Source organism: Urocitellus parryii, chromosome 7 (genome assembly GCF_045843805.1).
Source record: "Urocitellus parryii isolate mUroPar1 chromosome 7, mUroPar1.hap1, whole genome shotgun sequence".
NCBI lineage: Eukaryota > Metazoa > Chordata > Mammalia > Rodentia > Sciuridae > Urocitellus > Urocitellus parryii.
In genome coordinates this window covers 120999335-121012245 of record NC_135537.1, presented here as the reverse complement: position 1 = coordinate 121012245, position 12911 = coordinate 120999335, and the positions used below count along the sequence as shown (strand labels likewise).

General features: G+C 36.3%; 1 protein-coding gene across 2 annotated transcripts in view; it reads left to right on the top strand.

Annotated features, from left to right (window-relative positions):
• Positions 1–12911, top strand: part of Ulk2 (unc-51 like autophagy activating kinase 2) — a 104886-nt gene that overhangs the window by 31826 nt on the left and 60149 nt on the right. For both annotated transcript variants that reach the window (XM_026411357.2, XM_077800673.1), the window contains one exon: positions 5013–5184. In XM_026411357.2, coding sequence (XP_026267142.2) covers positions 5013–5184 — 172 coding nt within the window. The remainder of the gene's footprint in view (positions 1–5012; positions 5185–12911) is intronic.

Below are 12911 nucleotides of genomic sequence, written 5' to 3'. Positions count from 1 at the left end.
TATATAGGATTTCTAGTGTGGAGTAGTGACTTTGGAGTCATATTTTTATTGGTTTGATTGTGATTACTGACCCCTTAAAGTTTCTTCTCAAACCTCTTTTCTTCTTCTGAAGTTCCCAAGCCATTTCTTCCATGACTCTGTTCCCTCCAGTTTAAGTACTTTCTCCTGATCCTCAGGACTTCTGATCACTCTGGTCACCACTTCTTATTTATTTATTTTTATTGATTTAAAAAAAAATGACAGCGGAATGCATTACAACTCTTATTACACATATACAGCACAATTTTTCATATCTCTGGTTGTATATAAAGTGTGTTGACAACAATTCGTGTCTTCATACATGTACTTTGGATAATGATGTCATCACATTCCACCATCCTTGCTAATCCCCTGCCCAATCCCTTTCCCTCCCTCCCTTCTACCCTATCTAGAATTCATCTATTCCTCCCATGCAACCCCCTCTCTGCCTCACTATGAGTCAGCCTCCTTATATCAGAAAAAACATTATTTTTTTGGGATTGGCTAACTTCACTTAGCATTATCTTCTCCAACACCATCCATTTACTTGCAAATGCCATGATTTTATTCTTTTTTATTGCTGAGTAATATTCCATTGTGTATTTATGCCACATTTTTTTTATCCATTCATTCACTGAAGGGCATCTGGGTTGACTCCACAGTTTAGCTATTGTGAATTGTGCTTCTATAAACATTGTTGTGGCTATGTCCCTGTAGTATGCTGTATGCTGTCACCACTTCTTACTGTACTCTCCTAGGGTGTTATTTTATTTTTTAAAAATATTTTTAGTTGTAACTGGACATAACACCTTTATTTTATTTATTTATTTTTCTGTGTTGCTGAGGATCAAACCAGTGCCTCACATGTGCTAGGCAAATGCTCTACTACTGAACTACAACTCTAGCCTCTCCTAGGGTTTTACTTAGCTCTCTTATGTTCTTTTTTTTTTTTTTAATTGACCCTTCCCCCAAATCTGTGTTGCAGCCTGTGACCTTGAGGCTTTTACACAGCTGAAGGTCCAAGGCTCTGTGTCAGCTATTGTGAATATTTTTCAGGTTAGCCTGACAGACATGAATTTCTTGAATTCTGTTGGCAGAATGGTGGAGAAGCCATAAAAGGAAGTAATTTTGTGGTTAGACAGTTGAGACAACTCAGGTTTAAGAGCATGGAGTTTGGGAGTTCCTACTTGGCATAGTAACTAGGACAAGGACCTTAATTTCTCTGAGCCCTCCTCGTATGCGAAACGAGTATGATTTTCTTCCTTAATAGGATTCTTTAAGGATAAACAGGCTTAAGCCCTTACTACAGTGTATAGTACACAGTAAGTACTCAAGCAGTGATGACAGCTGTTATTATTTTTCAGTGAAATCTAGTAGTTCCTAGTTAAAGCAGATGGGAAAGTAACCTATTGCTAACAGACAAATCTTGAAACTGGCAAAAACCTTTCTTGTAGAACCCTGTAAATCCAAACCAAAAGTGGATGTATTAGTAAGACTTACTTTATATTCCTGTGAAGGTGAAAAATTAAGAGAGGAGAAAGAACTTTGTATATTTCCTATGTCAGTCTGGAATATTTGAAGAACCCAAGAAAAACAAAAAAAGCTACTCTGGATTTGGAGCTTGTCAGGGAGAAAGGTAGAGGAAGTGTATTGACATACAAAACTTTATCTGGAGCCTGGTAGACTGGCCTCATCCTGGCCCCACTACTTTCTCACTGGTAACTTTGAGCTGGCCACTTAGAGAACTGAGTCTGGATGTTCTCCTGTGGAACTAGGTCTGGTTAACCTTTGCTTGCAGGTTTTTTTTTTTTTGTTTGTTTGTTTTTTTGTTTGTTTATTTAATTCATTAATTAATTTGCTTTCCATATTATGTATCACATTGTGTCAAATATATACTTTATAATAAAATTTAAAATTACTATGGGGTAGGCCCTTTTCACATATAACCACCACCATTAAGGGTTTTTTAAAAAATTTAATTGGGTGACAGTAGATAGGTAAGTTAGTCATGTGTATGTGTAAATTATACATATAAAAATTATATGTATAAGTGCATTTATATACATACATAGTATATACATACAGAGCAAGGGGCTGGGCATAGTGGTACATGCCTGTAATCCTAGCTATTTGAGAAGCTGAGGCAGGAGGACTATAGATTGGAGGCCAGCCTGAGCAACTTAGTGAGACCCTGTCTCAAAAAATAAAAGGGGATGTAGCTCAGTGGTAGAGTGCCTCTGGGTTCAGTCTCCAGTACCACCAATGAATAAATAGATAGATAGATAGATAGATAGATAGATAGATAAAATAGATAAATAAAAAAAAAAAACTAGGGACATTGCTCAGTGGCAGAGCACTTGCCTAGCATGCATGAGACCCTGGGTCCAATTCCCAATTCCTTATTCCCACAGGCAATTGAGGTATATAAACCTCAATTGCCTGTGGGAATAAGGATTAGGGGCATCATAATCAGACTGAGGATTCAGGAGGGCTTATCTAAAGAGAGTATTGTTTGAGCTGAGCTTTTAATGAATGAGTTAGCAAAAAGATGGTATAATAGACAGGAACCCCCCATATAAGAAGTGATAGAAATGTGAACCACTGAAGGAACTCTAGCTCTCCTTGGGGACTTGCATTTAAATTTGTTAGAATTTAAAATAGTCATACCAGCACCATGTGAAGTACTTGATAGATGAAGTTGGGGAGAGACTAGTCAATAGGATAAAGATACAAAGTAAGGACTGAAGGGTGGGAGAGCCCTGAGAAGTTCTGTATTTTTCTTCTGGTTTTCAAGAGACAAATGAGAAAATGTACTTCCAAAAAAGACAAAGAGGGCTGTGGCTGTAGCTCAGTGGTAGAGCTCTTGCCTCGCACGGATGAGGCTCTGGGTTTGATCCTCAGCACCAAGTAAAAATAAATAAATAAATAAATAAATAAATAAATAAATAAATAAATAAATAAATAGAGATAAAGGAGGGGTCTCCATGAAGTAGGAGGAAAAATAATAAGAGCGGGGCCGTGGGGTGAGGGGGAAGAACGTTAAGTACTTTTGTGGTGAAGTATTGACAGTATTTGTAAGCTTAATAAAGACAGTTTTATTGGAGAGTTGAAGACAAAAAATGGATTATGGTAGATTAAGGGATATATAAGCGTTAAGGAATTTGAGTCAGTAAAAATAACTTCAAGAAATATTGTTAAGAAAAACAGAGGGCTGGGGCTGTAGCATATGATAGAGTACTTGCCTAGCGTAAGTGGTAAGTGTGGTCCCAGGTTCAATTCCCAGTATCTATTTATCTATCTTTCTCTCTCCCTTTCTCTCTCTCTCTCTCTCTCTCTCTCTCTCTCTCTCTCTCTCTCTCACACACACACAAAAAAAAAAAAAACAAAAAAAAAACAATAACAACAAAAGGAAAGGTTGGAATAAGGATTAGGGGCATTATAATCAGACTGAAGATTCAGGAGGGCTTGTCTAAAGAGAGTATTGTTTGAGCTGAGTTTTTAATGAATGAATTAGCAAAAAGATGGTATAATAGACAGGAACCCCCCATATAAAAAGTGATAGAAATGTGAACCACTGAAGGAACTCTAGCTCTCCTTGGGGACTTGCATTTGAGATGTGAGAAAATTAAACATATTTATGTGCAGAGGTACAAAAAGCCAGAATCAACAGAGAGGGTGAAAATGTCAGGAGCTGATCTGTGTCCTTGGGGAGTTAGTATGGGTGGTGGAATGAGGAGCAAGACCAGGTGGAAAGATTAGTTTTGAATAAAAGGGAAGCAACTCTTCTGTGAAGATGAGAAATGAGAAGACCATTTGTAGATGTAGATACTTTCATTAATAGCAGGGAAAGAAATTGAGAAAGTTCTTCCTTAACCCACTGTCAAGAAATTGTGGAGTTTGATACTTGCAATCACATCTCAACTCGACTGCCTTTTAGTTATATGGTCTCAGGAAAATTACTTAACCATCTGAGGTTTTGTTTAGTTAGATGCAAAAGGGAGTTCAGAATAAGGCTGCAGTTAGATAACAAGTGGAAAGCTTTGAACTCCTCTTGCCTTTTCGTATTACCTTCAGATATAAAGTCTTCAAAAAGATTTTATGTATGTCACATACAGAAAAGGAAGTAATAAGGTGCTTTGAGACTGATTTCATTGCATGGTGATATTCAGAGGAGCAGCAGGAGTAAATTGGGCATTTAAAGCTTGATGTTAACAGCATGATGTAGTGCAAATTCAATTTTTTAGAAAACCATTGTATATTCAAGACATTCAGAGCTATCACGAGAGAACTTGATTGAGGCAATTGCTGAAAAGTACATAGCTAGTGATACCTAAGTATTTGCTTAAATAGATTTTCTTCTCTTCCTGACCTGTCTTCCACAAACTACCTCACCTCATAACAAAATACAAACAAAAGTAACACACCCACACCTGTAAAGTTTTCCAATATTTTTTTCTGTGAGTGTAAATGAATTTCTAGTCTAACATAGTTACCCTTATTGACTTATCTATTTTATCTTACATAATATGTTAGTCTTTCACTTCCTGTTTATAATGTTTTCTTCACGGTAGATTTAGAACTTGTTTTTGTTTGCAAGATATGATTAATTTAAAATACCTGGACATTTTGTGTTATTAAGTGAATAGTTACTGAGTATCTGCTTTGCTGGGCCACAAGCTTGGGCAGGAGATATTTCAGTGATTAAAAATTCACCTCGAAGGCTTCACAAGAGGCAGATAGATAGGTACATGTGATAAGTTGTATTTTTAAGTATCATTTTTGGAAAATATTTTAGAAGTCTTTATGGCAATACTTCTAAACTGTGCTTTTCTAAAAGAAAAACTTTCCAGAGAGATTTTTTTTTTTTTTTAAATCTTAGGTTGAATTCAACTTTGTGCCCCATTTCATGAAAAAAAAAAATTCCTTAGTCTAATGGCTGTTCTGACTTGCATTTGATTATTAGGCCAGTTTTAATTTTATGTTGTTAATTTTAGTCCCTTCCAGATATGCAGCATATTCAGGAAGAAAACTTATCCTCCCCACCATTGGGTCCTCCCAACTATCTACAAGTGTCTAAAGATTCTGCCAGTACTAGTAGCAAGAACTCTTCTTGTGACACGGATGACTTTGTTTTGGTACCACACAACATCTCGTCAGACCACTCATGTGAGAATCTTTCTACTTGTACACATTATATTTCTTAAGTTGCTAAATTAGCATTTTTTAACCTGTGTATCACACTTTCTTGTGTAGGACACCTTTTCAAATGGGCATTTTATTTAGTTGTTTGAGTTCTTAGAATTACTCACTTGCCTTTCTAAGATCTGTTCAGTCATCTATAAAACAATTTTGGATGCTGAAGTTACATGAAAGTTTATAAAACTTATCTCAAATTTTGTATCCAAACAGAAAAAAAGAGAGAAACCATCATAATAAGTAAAATTAACTTTAAGGGAAGGAATTAAAGGAATAACTCATTTAAGAACAAAATCTAAGATTGGAGTCTTTTAGGAAATATATTCAGGAATAAGTTCAGGAACAAGCTTCATAAATATATAGAAAGAATTTTTAATAAAGGAACTAGAATGCAGATTTATACTATAACTAAGTATAGCCAGTGTTCTTTGGAATAGTAAAGTGTACCAGAAAATCTACAAGAGAGAGAAATTAGACAAAAGTGTTAGATGAAAACCATGATTTGAGTATGAAAGAATAGATCAGAGAAGCTAGAAGATCTGGTTCCTTTAGCAGTTGAGTAGTACTAAGTACTAACTATATGCAGAAGTTTGCATCAAGAGGTTTATTTAGTTGTTTGTCAAATACTTATTTCATAGGTATTGCCAGGTGTTGTGTTCATCATTGCAAAGGTCAAAATCCCCAGATTAACTTAAGGATTTTATTACCCAGGGAGGGAAAACATGGACCACAGCAAGTGTGTGTACAATTTATAGTCAGAGCTGTGAGAATCATAAGTTACCCTTAAAAATCATTCACTACAGTGGTTTGATTTCTTTACAAAAATTTAAAAAACTTTTAAAATTATGAAATATTTTAAACAGAAAATAATACTCAAGTTACCTCCCCCATGCTATGCTGCTTTTTAAAAAAATATTTACTTTTTAGTTGTAGTTGAACACAATACCTTTATTTTATTTATTTGTATGTAGTACTAAGGATTGAACCCAGTGCCTCACAGATGCTAGATGAATATTCTGTGGCTGAGTCACAACCCCAGCCCCCTATGCTGCTTTTTATACATGTCAACATTTTGCCATATTTGTTTTAAATGTTTTCCCTAAAGGTATAAAAATTCTATAGGAACATTCACATTTTCTTCTTTCTGTTTTTTCTAGACAGATATTCTTCCTATAGATATTTTTTCCTTTAATACGTATTCATATATAATAGATAGTATTTTAATCTTTTCATAGTTTTTAAGTAAATGGTTTATAGAATGCTTACTTCTCTAGTTTGCTTTTTCCTGTTTTTATTATAGATCTGGATACATACTGTTTGTGTTTTGTTCATATTTGAATCTTATAGCACAACTAAAGCCCAGATTGCCCATTTCCCTACTGATTTATATTAGATTATTTCTGCCATTTCACTGTTTAAATTGTACTCTAATAGGTGTCCTTGTATACATGTGCCAGAATTTCTTCTAAGTAGAAACACTAGATGGGGACAACTTCCAACTCTATAAAATATTGGTACAAGCAAATTGTACCAGTGGTCTTTATCCCGCTGCTCCAATGTTAGAATGGTATTCTCCTGTATTTCCTTCTGAAGGTTTTTAGTTTTTTTTTCATATTTAACTTTACCTGGAATTCATTTTTGTAAATAGAGTAAGGTGTAGGGATCTGTAATTATATCAGTATTATTTATTGAATGTTCTATTTTTCTTCCACTGATAATGCAGTGACAGAGTTGTCATTTCAGGTTTAAATATAGGATTGGATTTCTTTTGAGATTCTCCATTCTATTGCATTGGTCTATTTGTATTATTTTATAATAATTTCTATATTTGTGTGTCAAGCATATGTGTGATCTGGAAATGGTGGTAGGGGAGTGATATATTGTTAAGAATCGCTCTGGCAATTGGCTTTTCTCAGTATCAGCTTCCATAAAAAAATGCCTTAAAAAACCATTTTGGGATTTTGATGGGAATTGCATTGATTCAATAGACTTGTTCCAGGATTTTTACAGTGTTAAATTATCATCAAGATGTTTGTGTCTCCATTGTTTAAGTTTCTTTAATTTTTAAATGCTTTTTTTAAAAATTAAATTTGTTTATTTTAATTAGGTATATATATGACACAGAATGCATTTTGATTCATTGTACACAATTGTAGCACAACATTGCACTTCTCTGTACATGATGAAGCATCGCACCATGTTATATGCTCTTTAATGTTTTCTGACACATCATTTTATATGTTCCTATATGAAAGTATGTAATTTTTAATTTATTTTTTTTGCTAGTGTTACTAGAGTCTTAGGCTAAAGAGCTGACTCTAATGAGGATTTAGGGTCCGCAAAACACAGGTCTGGCCTGTTTGCCCCAAACAAACAATAGTAATAGTGAAAGAAAAGCAACTTTAATCACTGTAGCCATACCAGCAAGACTTGTGGATGAGTTGAAGCCTTTCCCACTTCTAACAAGCGGGCCTCTACTGTAGTTGATCTGTTGCTTACTCACATAAATCCACTTCTATCCAATCAGACAATGGCCCAGAATTCACCTCCCAGATAACTCAGGGACTGGCTCATGCGCTATCACTCCCGTGGCATTTGCATTGCCCTTACCACCCCCAGGCTTCTGAAAAGGTTGAAAGGACCAATGGGTACCTTAAAGAGACCCTCACCAAGCTCACCATGGAATTAAGTGCTGCAGTCTGGCTGGGCACAAATAACCGAGCTGCCACAAAGCCTTGTAGGTTCAAACAGCAACTCTTTATTCCCAAACTCTCACTGGCACTCTACACGCTCCTCCTGGTAACACACTCCCTCCACTGGGCTCCGTGTGCCAATTTTCCCGGAACCCCGACTAAACTGTGGCTCTCAAAATCTCCCCCCTTCTGTCTAATTAAACAAGCATGTGGCTTAGGGACCGTGCCTGTCTTAGGTTGTCCAATACTACATATGGTCCTTACCCATCATTGGATGAGCTGACCTCAAGTAGTCAGCCTCCTGTCTTAGGTTGGTACCATTGTAATTGGATCTTACCTGTCATTGGCTACCGGTCCAGCATACAGCCATACTTGTGGATAGGCCTTTGCACCAGTGGGGGGGTGAGGTTCTTTGCCTCACCTCTGTTGGCCCCCAAATTTTAGACCATCACAAGCAGAAAGGGAGGAGGATGCAAAATGCCATGGCACCAAGCCAAATGACGGCTCTTATTGGAAAAATTGTACCACCGATGACACCATCAGCAAAGATACCCCAGCAATACCACAATTCACTGCACCAACAGATAGTTTACAATGTATGCAAGTGATACATAGTCCATGCAAGTTCTGCAAGCAGTTCAAAGCAGAGGAATGTATTAATATGTCCATTTCCTCCCAAAGTAAATCGACTCCTTGATTGAGCATCACTTGCTGAGTTATTATTCATTGATGCATCAGTTTATACAGTTTACTGTGATAGCTTTCGAAGAAGCTGTAGCTTAGTTTTATCTTTGTCTTCACCGGCACTGGGATGAAAATAGGAATTCTGGCAATGATGGCTAAAAAAAAAATTATGTAACATTCCAGCAGGCACTAAGAAAACAATTTTCTGAACAATTTACATTATCCTGAACAGAATTATTAAATATAATGAAAAGGAAAGGTAAAAGTAAACAAACAGATCTGTTAACCTTCTTTTTTGTTCACATATTAAAATAATCCTCAACAGTTGTTTACCCAATTTAAATTAAACCATTTAAATCACGTGAATAAAAAAAAAATTCAGATCCATTTTTTCATGAGCACTCCTCATATATATGGACATATGCACATACAGACATACAACACAAAACAGAAGTGTGCACATATAACACAATACATACAACACATAACATAATAGTAAAGGCCTTGTAGCTTTTCACAGGTGAAATCTCCATTGCAATGTTTAAAAACTCCATAGTCAAAAAATAGAACTGATCAGCAAAATATTAACCTAGGTCTGTATGAGCTCAAAAAATAAAATAGAACTTCATGATGTGGGAAAAGGCAATAATAAAATAGATATTGAAAAAAAAGCATCCTGGTTACCACCTGGGTTTGACTCTTCTTATGATATCCCATCCTTCTTCCTGTAACTTGCATATGAATCTGAAGGTATTCCCACAAGTAAGCCTCAAGATTTCTTACATTTGAAATAGGTCTTAATGGTGTTCATTATTCATTAGTTTCCAGGTGTGGGAGAATCACTCTCGCAGATGTAAGAATAGCCAAACTGGAGTTCTGAATATCAGCTGTTATGGATTTGAGCCAAATCATCTTCTTTTTAGTCTGTAGAAATCTCATTAGTTAATCTCTGTGGAATCCAAATCGGCTGCTGTTCTCCCTGTGGAAACACACAAACAGACCCCCAACTCCAGCCAATCACTGGGTCAGGACCTGTCCTGTTAGAATATCCTTCCATAGTACCTTGGGCTTATGTACATTTTTTGGACACATATGCCTTTCTGAAGCACTAAGCCCTGATGAATCCAAATTTAAAAAGTTTAGAGTAAAAAGGGTTATTTTAAGTTTATCTTTGGGGGATATATACCCCTTTCCAATTCCCTCTTTTTGTTTTAATAAGTACATTTTAATAGTTTGATGAGCTCTTTCAACTATGCTTTGTCCCTGTGGATTGTATGGGATTCCTGTTAAGTAAAACATTAACTGATTTTTCTTCAGGGATGATGTTTCAAAACATCCTATATGCATCCTTTGGAAATTTGAAGATCCTTTTAAATTCAAGTCTTCCAAAAGCATTTTGGTTTAGTTTTTAGAATTACTTTAGTCCTTTTAATTTTTTGATGTGGTTTTAAACCAATTTCCTTCTAGTTTAATGTTTTCTAAATTGGCTCTTGTCTATAAATTTTAACACCCTTATCTGAGACTTCTAATTTCTGCACCACCAGAAATTAAAGTTGATGGGCTTTTTGAAAAAGTTACTAATAATCTCCTTGTTCTTCTATTTTATCCAATATTTGACTTTAAACTTCTCTCTTTTATTTTTTTCTATCTTGAATGTCTGTATCTAATAGTTGTCTTAGCTTTTTGTATTTTTTAATCTGAAATACCTTTATTTGACATTTTTAACCTTTTTTATCGTGTTTCTATCTTCTAGTTTTCTTCTAAGGTTTGTACATTCATCCTTAGTTGCTTTTTTTCCTCCTAGTTTTTTTTTTTTTTTTTGCTTACTATTTGTGGGTTTAAAATTCTTGTCTTCCTACATCTTTTCTATTTTCCTACATCTTCTCTCTTTTTTTTTTTTACCTTTCTGACTTTTGTCTTTAAAGTTTTCCACTTTAAATTTTTAATCTTCTTTATCCAAATTGCTTTTATCCTATTATCTTTCCATTTTCATGGGTTTTTTTTTTTCAAGTAATGCTTTTAAGATTAACTAGGCTTTGAATGAAGCAATCTTTCCTCCGCCATGAAGGCATCTTAACCACCTTTAATTTAACCTTTTAAAGCCTTTTGCAACTTACTTAGACATTTTACAACTTTTTACTTTATCACACAAAGATAAAGTAAATGTTTCATCTAGAAACATTTCTTTTTCCTTTAACCTTCCATATTAAAATATATTTCTACATCTTGAATCTTTTTATGTCTCTTTTCTAGCTGTTAACCCTTTTTATAAATTCACATTCTGAAACAACCTTTATAAAATTTCTGAATTTAGACAAATTACTCCACTTTAATAAGATGAAATATTTTTATGTTTTTTATGGTACTATAATACTATAATTGAAACCCAACTGAAACTTCTTATACTCTTTGTATATAAATTACACCTGATAGAATCTTAACTCTTAGTAACCTTGTTTCAGCAAAGACACAGACACAAAGCAATATTAAACTTTTTTTTCCATTTACCAATTTATGAAAACACACATAATTTTTTTTATTTTATAATATTTTAAATATATTATCTTATGGAACTTAATAAGTAAAGAGTACTTGGTTTTATATTTAGTGGTTGATGTTTCAACACTTTAGCTTTGTAAATTAATCAGATGTCTGTAAAAACCAAGATCTTAGACAAGTGTAGTAAACAGAACTAGCCATCTCTTTCTTGTTGAAGAAAAATCTTTCTACAGGATACCATGATGGTCCCATTGTGATATATTCAACAACTCCTCTTTAAAAAGCCATGGGCTAGGGGGCTAGGACTGTAGCTCAGTGGTAGAGCGCTTGCCCCTCAGGCGTGAGGCCCTGAGTTCGATCCTCAGCACCACATAAAAATAAATAAATAAAAAAACAAAGATTAAAAAAAAAAAAAAGCCATGGGCTACATTTTTATATTGTATCAACATACGCCCTAACTGTTCTTGGTCTTACTGGGGTGCCTCCTTCCTCTAACAATTTCAAACCTTGAGTCAACCATTTTCCCCAGTTTGCCTGAGAAAGTTCTAGGGAAAGGCAACTTGAAATAAAAACAAAATAAATCAAAACCAGAACAGATTGTTTTTTGAAATGGTCACCCATTCTTTCGCTCTTCCTCAGGGGCCAGCAATTTCACTTACCTCCAAGCTTCAAGCGTTCCCCACATGGGCCACCAAATGCAGCAGTCTGGCTGGGCACAAATAACTGAGCCGCCACAAAGCCTTGTAGGTTCAAACAGCAACTCTATTCCCAAACACTCACTGGCACTCTACACGCTCTTCCAGGTAACACACTCCCTCCACTGGACTCCCTCCCCGGGAGAACTCAACAGGAACTCCAAAGTAGGAGGCAGCAGAATCCGCCCTAATCCCAGCAGGATCAGCCCTAATCCGGGAGCCCCCCTATTCCCAGCAGGATCCGCCCTAATCCTGGATCCGCCCTAATCCTAGCAGGATCAGCCCTAATCCGGGAGCCACCCTAATCCCAGAGCAGGGTCACCTTTCAACCATTCCCTCTGGCAAAAATGCCGGGCGTCATTCTGACTAAACTGTGGCTCTCAACAATTAAGCCTGGACTGGGTAAAGGTGCTCCCTTTGTTTTTATTGTGCATTAGAGCCTTGCCAAAGAAGCCTTCTAATCTCTCACCTTTCGAAGTCATGTATGGCCATCCCCTCATTCCTCCTGGACTGCCTACAGAACCCCTACCCATCTCTGAAAAAGTATCTACCAATACAATAAGATATTTTATGTTTTTTACTCGGGGCATGTTGGTGAAATCAATCTGCCAGTCTGCAGCCGGGGTATGACTGCAGGCCTGATGAGAAGGGAAAGGTTTAGGTTTTAATGGAGTATTGGTATGGTTCTCTTGCAGATCTGACAAGTGGAAGTGATCTGTTGTAGGAGGGTCTTATCACGTGGGGAAAGGGTGATAAAGGAGTGAAGGAAAGTAGTGAGACTCCGTGGACTAGAATGGAATAGAGAGTGAAGAAACTGGAAGAGTTGTTGGGGATCTTTGGGCTGATCCCTGGTGGTAACGAAGAGTAGCATAGAGGAGGTAAAGCTCTGTAGGGAGGCTGAATGAGCCGTTTGGCCTTGGAATTCCCCATAGTAGTAAGGGAGGAGTCAGTTTGATGGGCCTTGCAATGGATTATTCCCAGTTGGGAAGGCAGCCTGGAGGCTCCTAGTAGGCCAGAAATAAGTGTGGAATTAATGACTGCCGTCCCTCAGGTGGTCAATAGCCCCCTTTCTTCCAAATGGCTGTGTGGGAGATCAGGATATGGAAGACGTATTTGGACTCTGTAT